The 12367-nt window shown below is 33.5% G+C and overlaps 1 protein-coding gene and 1 long non-coding RNA gene across 2 annotated transcripts; both read right to left on the bottom strand.

Annotated features, from left to right (window-relative positions):
• Positions 1-244: 244 nt before the first annotated feature.
• LOC127864908 (uncharacterized) lies at positions 245-6299 on the bottom strand. Its single transcript, XM_052404799.1, has 7 exons — positions 6263-6299; positions 5704-5886; positions 3942-4237; positions 2580-2794; positions 1011-1113; positions 566-665; positions 245-358 (listed from the first exon to the last, which is right to left on the bottom strand). Exons 1-5 carry the CDS (start codon positions 6297-6299, stop codon positions 1080-1082), a joined length of 765 nt encoding a protein of 254 aa, XP_052260759.1. The 3' UTR covers positions 245-358; positions 566-665; positions 1011-1079.
• Positions 6300-7151: 852 nt separating this feature from the next.
• LOC127869226 (uncharacterized) lies at positions 7152-11914 on the bottom strand. Its single transcript, XR_008044480.1, has 4 exons — positions 11855-11914; positions 8696-8795; positions 7973-8032; positions 7152-7216 (listed from the first exon to the last, which is right to left on the bottom strand). It is a non-coding gene; the product is annotated as an uncharacterized LOC127869226 (long non-coding RNA).
• Between the last annotated feature and the right edge of the window lie 453 nt (positions 11915-12367).

Below are 12367 nucleotides of genomic sequence, written 5' to 3'. Positions count from 1 at the left end.
AGTCATGATCAATGTACCAATGAAGTTTCATGATCAAGGCCTAAGCATTCTTGAGTTATCATCCCGAACCACTGTGACCTTGACCTAGTGACCTGAAAATCAATAGGGGTCCTCTGTCAGATGGACCGACAAACCGACCAACAAACAGACCGACTGACATGTGCAAAACAATATTCCCCCTCTTCTCCGAAGGGGTGCATAAAAATATTTATTACATATAAATCAGGATAACTCACTTATGATCAAGTGTCAATGTATGTCAACTTATATCTGATCAACTGTCACTGGTGTCTCAAACAGGGTCTTTATGAGGTTATTTGGTACTTGAAGCCTGGACATTTGTGTCTATGCCTAATAACTCAAACTGCATATTCAGGTTTGAAAACATTGAAATATTAGGCAAATTAATGGGGTTGGCATAAGAAGATGTGTGTTCACTCAAAGTGGTCTTAAACCAGTTTTTGTGAATTATTCGAAACTCTGTAAGTCAAGAAATAGTTATCATTTATAAAAAAGAGTCATTCATTAAGTGTTCAAGAATATTATAAGAAATATATGCACTTACGCTCTGTCAGTTGACGCCTCAATTCTGAGTTTTCCGTTTCCAGTTTGGAACATTTGTCCTTCATCATTTGAAGCTCATCAACTACCTTGCTGTACTTCTCCTAGAAGTACAAGTTAATATATTGATCTATGAGCAGACCCTTCTTCTGCCGATTTTAATAGTAGTTTCATGTTCCCCCCAAAAAAAAATTCTGAAGTTGTTTTTTTTTGCCATGCAAACAAACTTTTTTTATTCTCACAAGGAAAATTAATGCACAACTTCCCAATTTCACAGGTAATGTTCTCAAAATGCTTTGTCAGGCTATTTAAAAGATCAAATACTTTTTCATTTTAACATCATTTACCTGATTTCCAATCAAACACAAGGCCTTTCTTAATACTTGCATTATTTATTTATTTATTTGCTCATGTTTCTGTTACACAATAAAGGAAATTAATTAACTTACAAGGAGTCCCTCAGAAGTGTTTGAACATTCCTCATTGGCATCATCTTCCAGGTCAGTTTGCTTTCTTTTTTATGTAAGTGGTCTGGATCCCAAAAATTCCTTTCTAAAAAATAATCAAAAATTAACTTCAAATATATACAACACCAACATGTTTTACATTGTCTGTGGCTTCAGGGCTTTTTTTCTTTCTTTGGGACCCACCGTAAAATGGCCCTTTCCCCTCGGATTTGTTTCCCCTCAGCAGGCAAATTTTCCCCCAGACTTGATTTTTTCCCTTAAATTTTTATTTTTTTAACCTTTAAATTCATAAGTTAACCTGATCCAGTGTAGAAATTATAACATATTGCATAATTAAATTATCTGATGCCTTGAATTTGTTATAAAAACAGCAAAATATGTTAAATTGATTATTTAAAACTTTCCTTATTTCCGCCAAAATCCGGTGTTTTGCGTGATTTTTTTCCCAAAATTCAGCATTTCGCACGATTATTTTTCCCCTCAAAAAATGCCAGGCCCTTTCCCCAAAGTAAGATAAAAACCCCTGGGCTTTAAAAACGTCCCGCGACACAGGTGCCTCAACATGCTTGTGAAATTATAAAAATGAAAACAGAGCAAATATAACAACCCCTTTTTTAAAAGGTACATACAGAGAAACTACTTATTAAAACACTGTTTGGGGTTAACCAATCAAGCAATGTAAGAAAAAACTTACATACACAGTACATAGTACTGTAAAAGCGTTTGAGCACCTGTCCCAAATTAGAATTAGTAGTATTCATAACTCGCACAAAAAAAATTCATTATTTATAATTCTACCATGGCAACTTCTTTGCTATTGACATAATAGGAAGTTTTGTGGTTGATTCTGCAACAAAACACTTACGGCTTTGAATGCTTTGAAAGTAGGTTTATAAATAACCCAACATTTTATTTAAATTGTAATGGCATATTCATGTGTATATTTAATCCGCTGAAATGGAGGATGGGGGCTTATATAAAAGTTCTCATTTATTACCTTGAAATACAGGTAAATTATAAATACAAACCTGTAAGTATTTAAATAATCAACAATGAATTGTTCTTAATTTGGGTTACACAAACAGTGTGTTGTTCTGTTGTTGCAATCAAGCCACTCATGCAGCAATAACTAATGCCTACCAGTCTATTATTTCTTAAAAAAAATTAATATTCACATTTACAATCTTTCCTATAATAATTCAAATAAGATGATACCCTTCAGCTAAAGACATTGAGTTTAAATAAAATGCAGTAAATTTGGTTGATTTTTGACAAAGCCACTGTCAAATTATTTGATATTGTGCCTACTAATGACAGAGTAGCTCTCTAGACAAGCATTGTCCGGATTAACAGCACAAAAAACATCAAACAATCATTGTGACAAATATGTCAAGATCACACAAGGCAGGTCTGGCAAAATTATGCCTGAAAATCATCAATTGATAAATAAATAAGCTTGTTCCCATAACACCACTCCCACTTGCGTTATAAGAAATACAATGAAAATTTTAAAGTCTGTTACAGTTTTGTAAATTCACAATTAATTCTTACATTTTGTTGTTATATTCAGCTAATCCTTTGCTTCGCAGAATGTTCAGACACGACTCAATATCCTCGGTTGATTGAATTTTCAAGAGTGGTCTGAAGAATTTTTCAGTGATTTTCACTGCATCACCTGAGACTTCCTCCACAATGGCCCAAACTCTCTGTTCAAGCTGAGCCATCTTCATATGCAGTCCATACGAATTCTGGAATCTTCTGATGTCCTGTAAATCATGAATAATGATAACCATTCAGTATACAAAACTATAAATAATAACGCTTTGCATAATCAACTTAGAGGACTGTCCAATGTAAAATATTGGATATATTTTTTTTATAAACAACTGGTAGCAAGATGAGTTGCAGATAATTGGTCAGTAACCACATTTTAACTAACTCTTTTGACCTGTTAATTCTTTCAACAGTGAACAATGCCCATTATATTACTCCAAATATTGTACACAATTGCATAGCAGAAAAGTCAAATTTGAACAAGAGTGCCAAACTGTCACAAGATACGCCCGTTTGTAGGTTTTGGTCACCATGCTCAATGCTTGAAATGCAGTAAGTGACCTCTAGACCTATTTATTGACCCGGCATGACCCTTTTTTGAACTTGACCTAGATATCATTTAGATGCAACATCTGACTAAATTTGGTGAAGATCAGATAAAAACTACTTCAATTAGAGAGCGGACACCAAACACATGAAATGCACTATGTGACCTTGTGACCTCATTTTTGACCCAGCATGACCCATATTCGAACTTGACTTGCATATCATCTAGACACAACTTCTGACCAAATTTGGTGAAGATCAGATGAAAACTACTTCAATTAGAGAGCGGACATCATGCTTAATTCTTGAAATGCACTAAGTGACCCGGTGACCTATTTTTTGACCCGACATGACCCATATTCGAACTTGACCTAGATATTGTCTAGACACAACTTCTGACCAAGTTTGGTGAAGATCGGATGAAAACTATTTCAATTAGAGAGCGGACACTGCTGTGGATGCCGCCCGCCAAGGGTTAAACTATAATAAAGTCTCTCAACGTGCTTGCTTAAGGATTGGTATTGCTTTTTGCAGACAATTTTAATGTGCACCAACTATGTTAAGATTATAATATTGTCAATGCCTACATAAGTATTTTTCATCAAAATGGTGTTTATTTATATTTATTAAATGTCAAACCATTCAACAGTCATTCATAAGTTAGCAGGTAGTCAAATGCCAATCCAACTGATGCGTCTGTTCATTGATTCAAATCTAAATAATTCAAAGAAAAACTGTGTCTTGGTCAAACCATACTATATAAGCATGAGAATGCACATTTCAGACCCTTCCATTATATAAGTGTAACTATACCTTCACATGAAAGAAGGAAGAAAGAGTTTCTTTCCAAGCCTTCATATCCGTTGGTGACATGTGCATTGATGGGCGAACCTGTCTCATAAGCCTCACCTTGTCAATGAAGCTTAGAGGCTTTTGCTTCTCCTGCAAGCAAACATTGTGCTGCCAACCCACCGTCAAGGCTGTGCATGTTGACAGGGCTGAATAAATATTCATTTTGACTGTGGTTATAGTTGCGAGACCACGCCTTAGAAGACCCTGAAGGGCTTCCCTTGTGTGGTTCCCTCCAAGGGTCTCAACCTGTCCGGCACCTGCAGTTCCATGATATCATTGTAAGTTGACAAAATGCAATGTACTAGTTTAACAGAATAAGATCACCAAGCAGCATTTAGAATATAAAAAAAACATTATTTCACCGGTCTCTAATAGTTAAATACTGTCTTAAATCTGCTCATCATAAGTATATCTCTATTTTTATATTTAACCCTCTATAACGCTCAAAATCAACAAAAATTAGTAAAGTATTTTGTAAAACCAAAACAATCAGTGTTCCTTTAAGCAATAGCAAAAATTCAACTCTAGATGTGGTATTATTACATAGATCTTTGAAGAAACAAAATGCTCGTTCTTATTTATTTGTGACACAATTTATTCCTTTTTTATTTTTACTGCAAATAGATCTATTCATAGGAAACAGAAACACTTAAATGGTACCCTGTTAGTGTTTATGTGCGTATAAATAATACATATTGTTGTGGGAAATGAAGATGGCATTATATATGCAAAATAATAATAAAAACGAGCATCTATTTTACCAGACCACATCTGGCATTGAAAATTCGGCAATTGTCTAAAGTAAAAATGAACACTATGTTTCGTTGTTTACTATACGTTATTTTACGAAATATTATACAAAATGTTCGTTCATTTTCAGTAGTAATGTGACTGTAAGTCCATGGAAGTTACTAATCTACTCTTCAATTTTGATAAATAAAGGGGGCAAAACTCTGGAAGTACCAAGGCTATTCCAACACAATTGTATGTGCACTATTGCAGTATATCACATATCATAACTATAAATAGTAACAAAATGACTTCGCGACAGGGCCGTTATTCATCTCTAGCGGGCCAATATAAATTATATCAGCCCGCTGAGCCGGGCTGATTTTTCATATCAGAAAAGAATGGAATCGCGCGACTTTTACTGAACAAAATGGCGTCCAGATTCAGCCTTAGCCAACAGTGATCAATAAAATCGAGATTCAACAAAGCTGTTATGTCGGCAGCAGGCCGATTATAGACGTCCAGCCCAGCTCTGTCGTGTGCTATTGTCTAAATAATACACATTTATTTTAAGTTTCGTAAAATTACATCCAATATTTAAACAGAAACAGCTCTGGACACAAAAAAAAAGGGTTTCAACATTTATTGATTATATTGATTAAAGTCACAGAAGGGGGCATAACGCTGAAGTTATCAGGACAATCTTTACAAACTTTACACATGCAAAACTGCAGTACAATGTATGATGATAGACATTGATTTAAAAGCTTAAGGAAATTGGATGCAATATTATAGTTATTGAAATATCAGCTCTGGACGGCAAAAAGTTGACAAAAATAGATAAGTTTCAGTAAAAATATGGGGCATAACTCTGGAATTACAAGGTAAATCCCAAAACACATCTGATGAAAGACAAAGACTTGTCACAATAACTCACACTGTGAACTTTGTACTGTGGTGAGCTAAATATATAAAATAGTGCTCGAATATATACCTTTCATCTTTAATTTCGACGGGTCACAATCGTCAGGGACCATTCCAACCAGGATTGTAAGTTGTTGAAAAACTCCACTTTGAAAAGAGTCCATTAAAAACTTCACGTGTTCAAGGTCCAGCAGTCTTGATGCTCTTTTTGGCGAAGGTGGGATGAGATTTTCAATATGGACATCAAATATTCCTAAAAAAATGTTGATGAACAAAAACATCTTTTGTGCTTCATTCTCATAAGTGTCTGAAACAAAGTAGTACTTGTTAGTGTTACTTATTGTTTTTCAGCAAATTGTCATTGTTCATTGCCTAACACGTTGAAATATAAATTACAAGTAAACACAGCATTGTCGAGATTTCAGAAACTTGATCTTACAAACTTTTCAATAGCCAGATTATGTATGGTAGAGACAGAAGCTAGTGTTATTTTTCCTTCTATGGACAGATACGGTAAACGGACTTGTTCCAAATGACCTATGGACCCGTTCCCAAAATGAACCAGACCCATCCCAATTTCAAAAAAAACTGCAACAAAATCGAGTAAACAATTCCCCGAAATCGCCAACTTGATGTATTTCGAGACTGTTTCAACTTGCTGCCCATTTTACTTCTCAATCATTGACTGGTTTAAACATTTAACGTTAAATTTGCACATTAAATACGTGTATGTTCCGGCAATATATAAACCCGTCTGAATTTTCTGACGCTTTCGACAATATTCGCGATGAGTCGCAATATATTAATGAACAAAATTTAAAAGCCTAGATAAGTCAAAAGCAACTTGTTTAGCGATCTTTGCTTCGTAAAAAGTTAAGCGTCTGTTTAGTCCACCTTTTCCCCTCAGTACAATGCAAAAAAATTGTCGAAGATGACAGTAGTCTAGTGATGAGGCTATGAAGCCTGGGGGTGTCTGGACTCTCATCAGCCCAGAAAGATGCCAGCTTGATATATTTAAAGCAAATAAAAGCAGAGAACTATGTCTGTAACAATCTGTGTTTTGGTCGAATGTTGTTTGTGCAAGACTGTGAATAAAAGTTTATGTAGCTTTCCTGTGTTAATAAAAGCTGCCAAAAGTTAAACAAGTTAAACAAAGTAAAAAAAACATTCTTCAATTGTTACAATTCACAACTTGATTTTACCCAATTTGGTGATTTCAGGGCGCGAAAATTTTCGAATGGCAACGGACATGTTCCCAATTGGGTGAAAAAAATAACTTGATTCACAAAATTATCTTTCTGCCCAATTAAGGAAGCTCTGATTGAGTGTATAAATCCCAATAGTTATTTAATTGCAGTAAAAAAGGGTCTTAATAGATCAATTTCTTTTAAACAACAGTGATTTTTGGGCTGAACTGATTTGGTAATCAGATTTTCTTTGATTAAAAGAAATTTAAAAAAAAATCTAGTGCTACAATGCAAAATCTATATTATTACTGGTACCTTTCGTAGAAGAATCCTGTGCCTTTATCAACGTCTCAACTCCATCACCCAAAGAAAGCTCTGGCACATCAGTTAAAGACTCTGTTTAAAAAACTATAGAATGAATACCCATTCACTTTACGCCCCCTCACACCATTCATGCATTTTTGTTTATTTCGCTCGCTAGTTTTATTTTTGAGGACAAATATTCAATTTTTTTGTATCTTTATGGAGCAGACAAAATATTTTTTAAATGCAACTGTGTGGGGTTTTTTGCATATATTTATGTGCTTGAAAAATCCAGCACAACATTATGGATGGTATGAATACAAACTGTTAAAATAAAGCAATTTTGAAGCACACTTCTTTATAAATTTAAAACTATCTGCAATGACACAAGTGGTTAAATCATGGGTCACCATTAAACATATGCTTTATTCTTGCAAAAAAAACATTAAGTTCATTTAGCAGTTCCTTTGTTTGTAAATTGAAAAATTATAAAAATAAATAATTCAGTGTAAATAAAAGAATTCAGGCTTTGTTCAGCTGATTTTATAGCCACTATTAGCAATATTATCAATAGGAAAACTCATTTTTTCCCAAATCCCCCACACAAAATATCCCAATAGGTTGATTTGAAAAAGTTCAGAAAATATGAGACTTCCAGTGTATATAAAGGACTAACATGTTGAAATTACCAATAAAATCATTTATCAAAAACAATTTATCCATCAATTCATTTAGTTTTACTAATATTTTCTCAATTTGGGGTAAATTGACACTGGAATTATCAATTTTAAAGGGTAAAGTACATGTTTCCAAAGTTGCTAAAAAAAGCCCTGAAATTATAAAGCATACCAGTGAAGGAATCATCACTACTTGGCATATTGTCCTCTGAATCTGATGTGGTTGACTGAACTGCAATAAAAACATTTTATTGTAAACTACAGAACCAGATATTGTGATTTTATCATATTTTGTGAAGGAGTTCATTTAAAATTGAGTTGTTTAAGTCTGAACAACTGAACCTGTACACGGACACTCACTGCATATAAAATAACTGAAAAATGGAACTTCATTTGGTTGGAATATTTTTTAATATGATTCCCACATTTTTCCAATTGTTTTTGATAGGGTTTGACTCATCATTCAGATAAAGACACTGTGCAAGTCGGGAAATGATTGGATAAAAACTGTGGACTTAATTTCGTAAACAAGCCTTATTTCACAATTTTCTAAAATTCAAGGGGAGTTAATTCTGGACTTTTTACTCTGATGTAACCCATTTTCCATAGGGTTAGAGTCCTCATTAATATCAACACACTGGACAAGTTTGAAAAGAATCGGATGAAAAATGTGGACTTTATCGGATAAACAAGAGAAAGTCTAACGCGCACACAGACAGACAGAAACCATGCCATACCATAAGCTCTTCTGGCCTATGGCCAGTAGAGCTAAAAATACAAAATAACGTTTTATTGTACAATTTTTTAATGTTACTGTAACCAAGAAGCCATTAATATGATTAATAGGCTTATAGCTTTGTAAACTTTTGTTTGAAAAGAATGAAAAATATTTTACCATAGCTGGACCATCTTTTTAAGAAAGCCGAACAAGTTTTCTTTCCTTCATTGGTGTTATCTTCCAAAGAGAGAAGAAAGCAAGCTGTTCCTACTTTCACCTGAAATAGAATTCAGTCAAAATCTTTTTTTCTTACAATTTTGGCAACATGTCATACCAATGAACTTTATGCTTGAATATCCTATTTCATAGGAATTTTTTTTTATAGGTATTTCTATGGTTCAAAAGTTGAATCAAAGATGAATGTATGTGTCTTTTATTTTCTCCTCGTGTTAAGTAGCAATAACTTTACTCTTGACTTGTTCTTTTTTGTCACAAGATTCATAAGGCATTTTAAATGAAAATTTTGTACAATGTTAAGTTAAGAAAGGAAAGGTTGTTAACTCTTGGCAAATCTTAAGGTTCGTTTTCCTTCTGAAACATACATATCAGGGTTGGAAATTAGTGGTTGCCTGTGAGCCCAGGGCCAGTACATTTTGTCCTGGGCAACACAAATTCAAAAGTTAGTAGTCTGGATGGGCAACTTGCTTTTTTTAGCTTTAAACAATTCAGTGCAATTAAACATTTAATGAAATTGGCTACTGTGAGTTAATCATTAATTTGTCAATTAAGCAAAGTTGTTGTTTAGTTATCTTTTATTATATTTCAAAGAGGTCCTACATACATATGACACTACATAAACATCATACTGGGCTTGTGAGTCTTTGCTGGGCAACCTTAATACTAAAGATGGTTGCCAGTGTTGGCAATCAATTTATCTATTCTGCTCTTACATATCGAGAAAAACAGCGATGTGACAGACTTTCTTGAAATGCGAATCTCCCGAGATTTCACGGTCATATGACGTAATTTCTATTTTTAGTAACATACCATGTGCTCAGGTGTTTTCAAATTCAGAATGACATTTCCCGGTATTTTAGATTATTCTGGCTTGTTTTGTAAACAAATGGTAGTGTTAATACAAAGTGCATATTACTTAAAACTACCTGATTCACACTGAAATCAGTCTTATAATCCACCAGACGTAAGTTGTTAATCAAAAATAATAGATTTCAGAAAACGAAAGTAATGTTTACAATTTCAGCAAAAAATGTCAAGGTCGATCCGAAAGTATCCAAATGAAAACTCGTCACGTGACAAAGCGACAATGGCGTCAAAATTGTGAATTTCAGACTGATGGCAGTTATTTTCATCTACTGTAAGATGCATTTGAAACATTTGAACCTTAAAATATTCCCCGATGCAGTAATTTAATATTCATTCACCAATATATGTAGAAATGTATCCAAGAAAATGAGCTTTCTTTGATTTATAGCGTGACATAAATATGTTACGACTCTGGTTGACTTTCGATACGGGGTTCGCTTCAGCGTACAGGTATGTCAATACTATATAAACTGTATGCTGTATGAAAATTCATTATCCTATGAAAATTCATTATCTAATCCATTCGCAGCACAAGTTTCTAAAGCTAATACAACCATAGGGACCGTTAAGTAAAAATATTCTATTATACTACATATATATACAAGGGATACAACTGTGAACATTCCTGCACACAACCCAGTGGTTTTTATCTGATTTTGGGGAAAGGGCCTGGCCTTTTTTGAGGGGGAAAAAATCGCGCGAAACGTCGAATTTTGGGGGAAAAAATTGTGTGAAAAGCTGGATCTTGGGGAAAATAAGCAAAGTCTAAAATAATCAATTTAACATATTTTACTGTTTTTAAAACAAATTCAAGGCAACAGATAATTTAATTATGCAAGATTTTTCTAGTTTCTACGGTGGATCAGGATAACTTATATATTTAAAGGAAAAAAGAAAAGAACAAAAAAAAAAATTTTTTTTTTTTTTTTTAGGGGAAAATGAAATCTAGGGGAAATTTTACCAGCTGAGGGGGAAAAAAAATCCGAGGGGAAAGGGCCGATTTTCGGCGGGTCCCAAAGAAGGAAAAAAAACTGCAACCATGGTGTAAACAATAGCGCAAAATTTGCTTCCAAACGCAATAAATACACCAATTAAAATGTATTGAACTAAGAGAGAAAGTTTCATTCAAAATGCTCAAAAATCCTTACTTGGACACAGGTGTGCACAGCTGAAAACTGAGAATTCTAGAAGTAATTTTCGTATTCCTTTGTTATAAAGCTCTTTTGCTGGTACATATTCCTTGGATAGTTTTTTTTCATAGTAAAATAGAACATAATTACTATTTAGTGAGCATATTTTGCTAGAAATTCATATCAATCTGCTTCAATTTCACAATGACAATGTTTTACTTTCATTTTGGATAGTTCACATGTATTTCTAACATGCGATTTGATTGGTTGAAATTCCACTGCAGTAATAAATCCAGCCATTTACGTTCCACGTAACATTACCTGACAAATTGCATACAAATCCTTGAAGATAGTAGAAATGTAAACAAATTTAATATTTACGGTGTTTTACATATATGCAGTTACATGCAATTATGGAAGGTGTCTACTTTGATTAATAAAGTGTCTATGGATAATAAAACAAGGTAAAATTTGCTAAACTTCTCTGTAATTATTAAATTATGAAACAAAATGTGTCAAAGTGGGTGTGCACACCTGTGTCGCATTTCGAAAATTTTACCGTTTTTCATGAAACTTTCGTTTCAAACACAACTATGAACACTTTTACTGCTATAAACATAGTTATTATCTGATAGATAAATGTTTTAGCTATTGTTATACAGTTTTTTTTGGTGTAAGTATTGCTTTTGGAAGCGATTTTTTTGCTATTGTTCAGACCATGATGTTGTGCACAAAATTTGACAGTTGTATCCCTTGTATATATCGTATATAGTATAATAGAGTATTTTTTACCTAAAGATCCCTGTGAATACAACAGCCAGGACAGATTTTGAGGGCGCGCAAAGAATTTAGAGGGATTTAATAAAGGCTATATTCTAAGGAACCAAATATTACCAATATTAAAAGTAGCTTTATTATTTATATTTTTAAACATGTTGGACTTGAGTCTAGACAGACTCAGAGTCAGACTGTCAGAGACGAGCAAAATTCTCTATCGATAAATCTTCCACCATTTTGTTTTAGTCTTTCCCCGGTTGAACGCCCCAGTGTAAAAAGTTACTCAAATATGCATCAAGCGAAAACGTGTTATATTTAGTGTTACCTTTCCTTCGATTTTTATCCATTTCAAATGTTATGTTTTATTAAACAAGTTCATGATTGCCCTTTTTTAAATGGCGTCCCAAAGATATTGATTGGTCGCTTAAAGGTTACTCAACACGAATAGTTAAACGAAACCCCTGACCATTCTCCTAGCAGATTTGTCGTTCGTCCCCTAATTCAACGCTGTGAAAGAGAGTGACCCCTGGCATTACGTTCTACACTTAAGCTTATATTTTTTAGTAACAAACCACATGATAATAAGTTATCACTATAGACAAATATATTCACATATTAAATACTACATATTCAAGTAATATACGAAAATTAAGCTGGCACACAATAGTAAACAAACTGACATGCTAAGTACAAGAGATAAAGAGATTATCATGCATTTTTAAAAGTAAACCATGCGTGTTTAAGTCAAAGAAAGTAAGATATAGAAGGAAAATATAATTACTAATTTAAGTAATAAAATTTAAAAGATTATTCAATCATGTATATTTCACACATAAAA

The sequence above is a fragment of the Dreissena polymorpha genome, chromosome 1 (genome assembly GCF_020536995.1).
Source record: "Dreissena polymorpha isolate Duluth1 chromosome 1, UMN_Dpol_1.0, whole genome shotgun sequence".
NCBI lineage: Eukaryota > Metazoa > Mollusca > Bivalvia > Myida > Dreissenidae > Dreissena > Dreissena polymorpha.
This window is presented reverse-complemented; position numbering and strand designations above follow the sequence as displayed.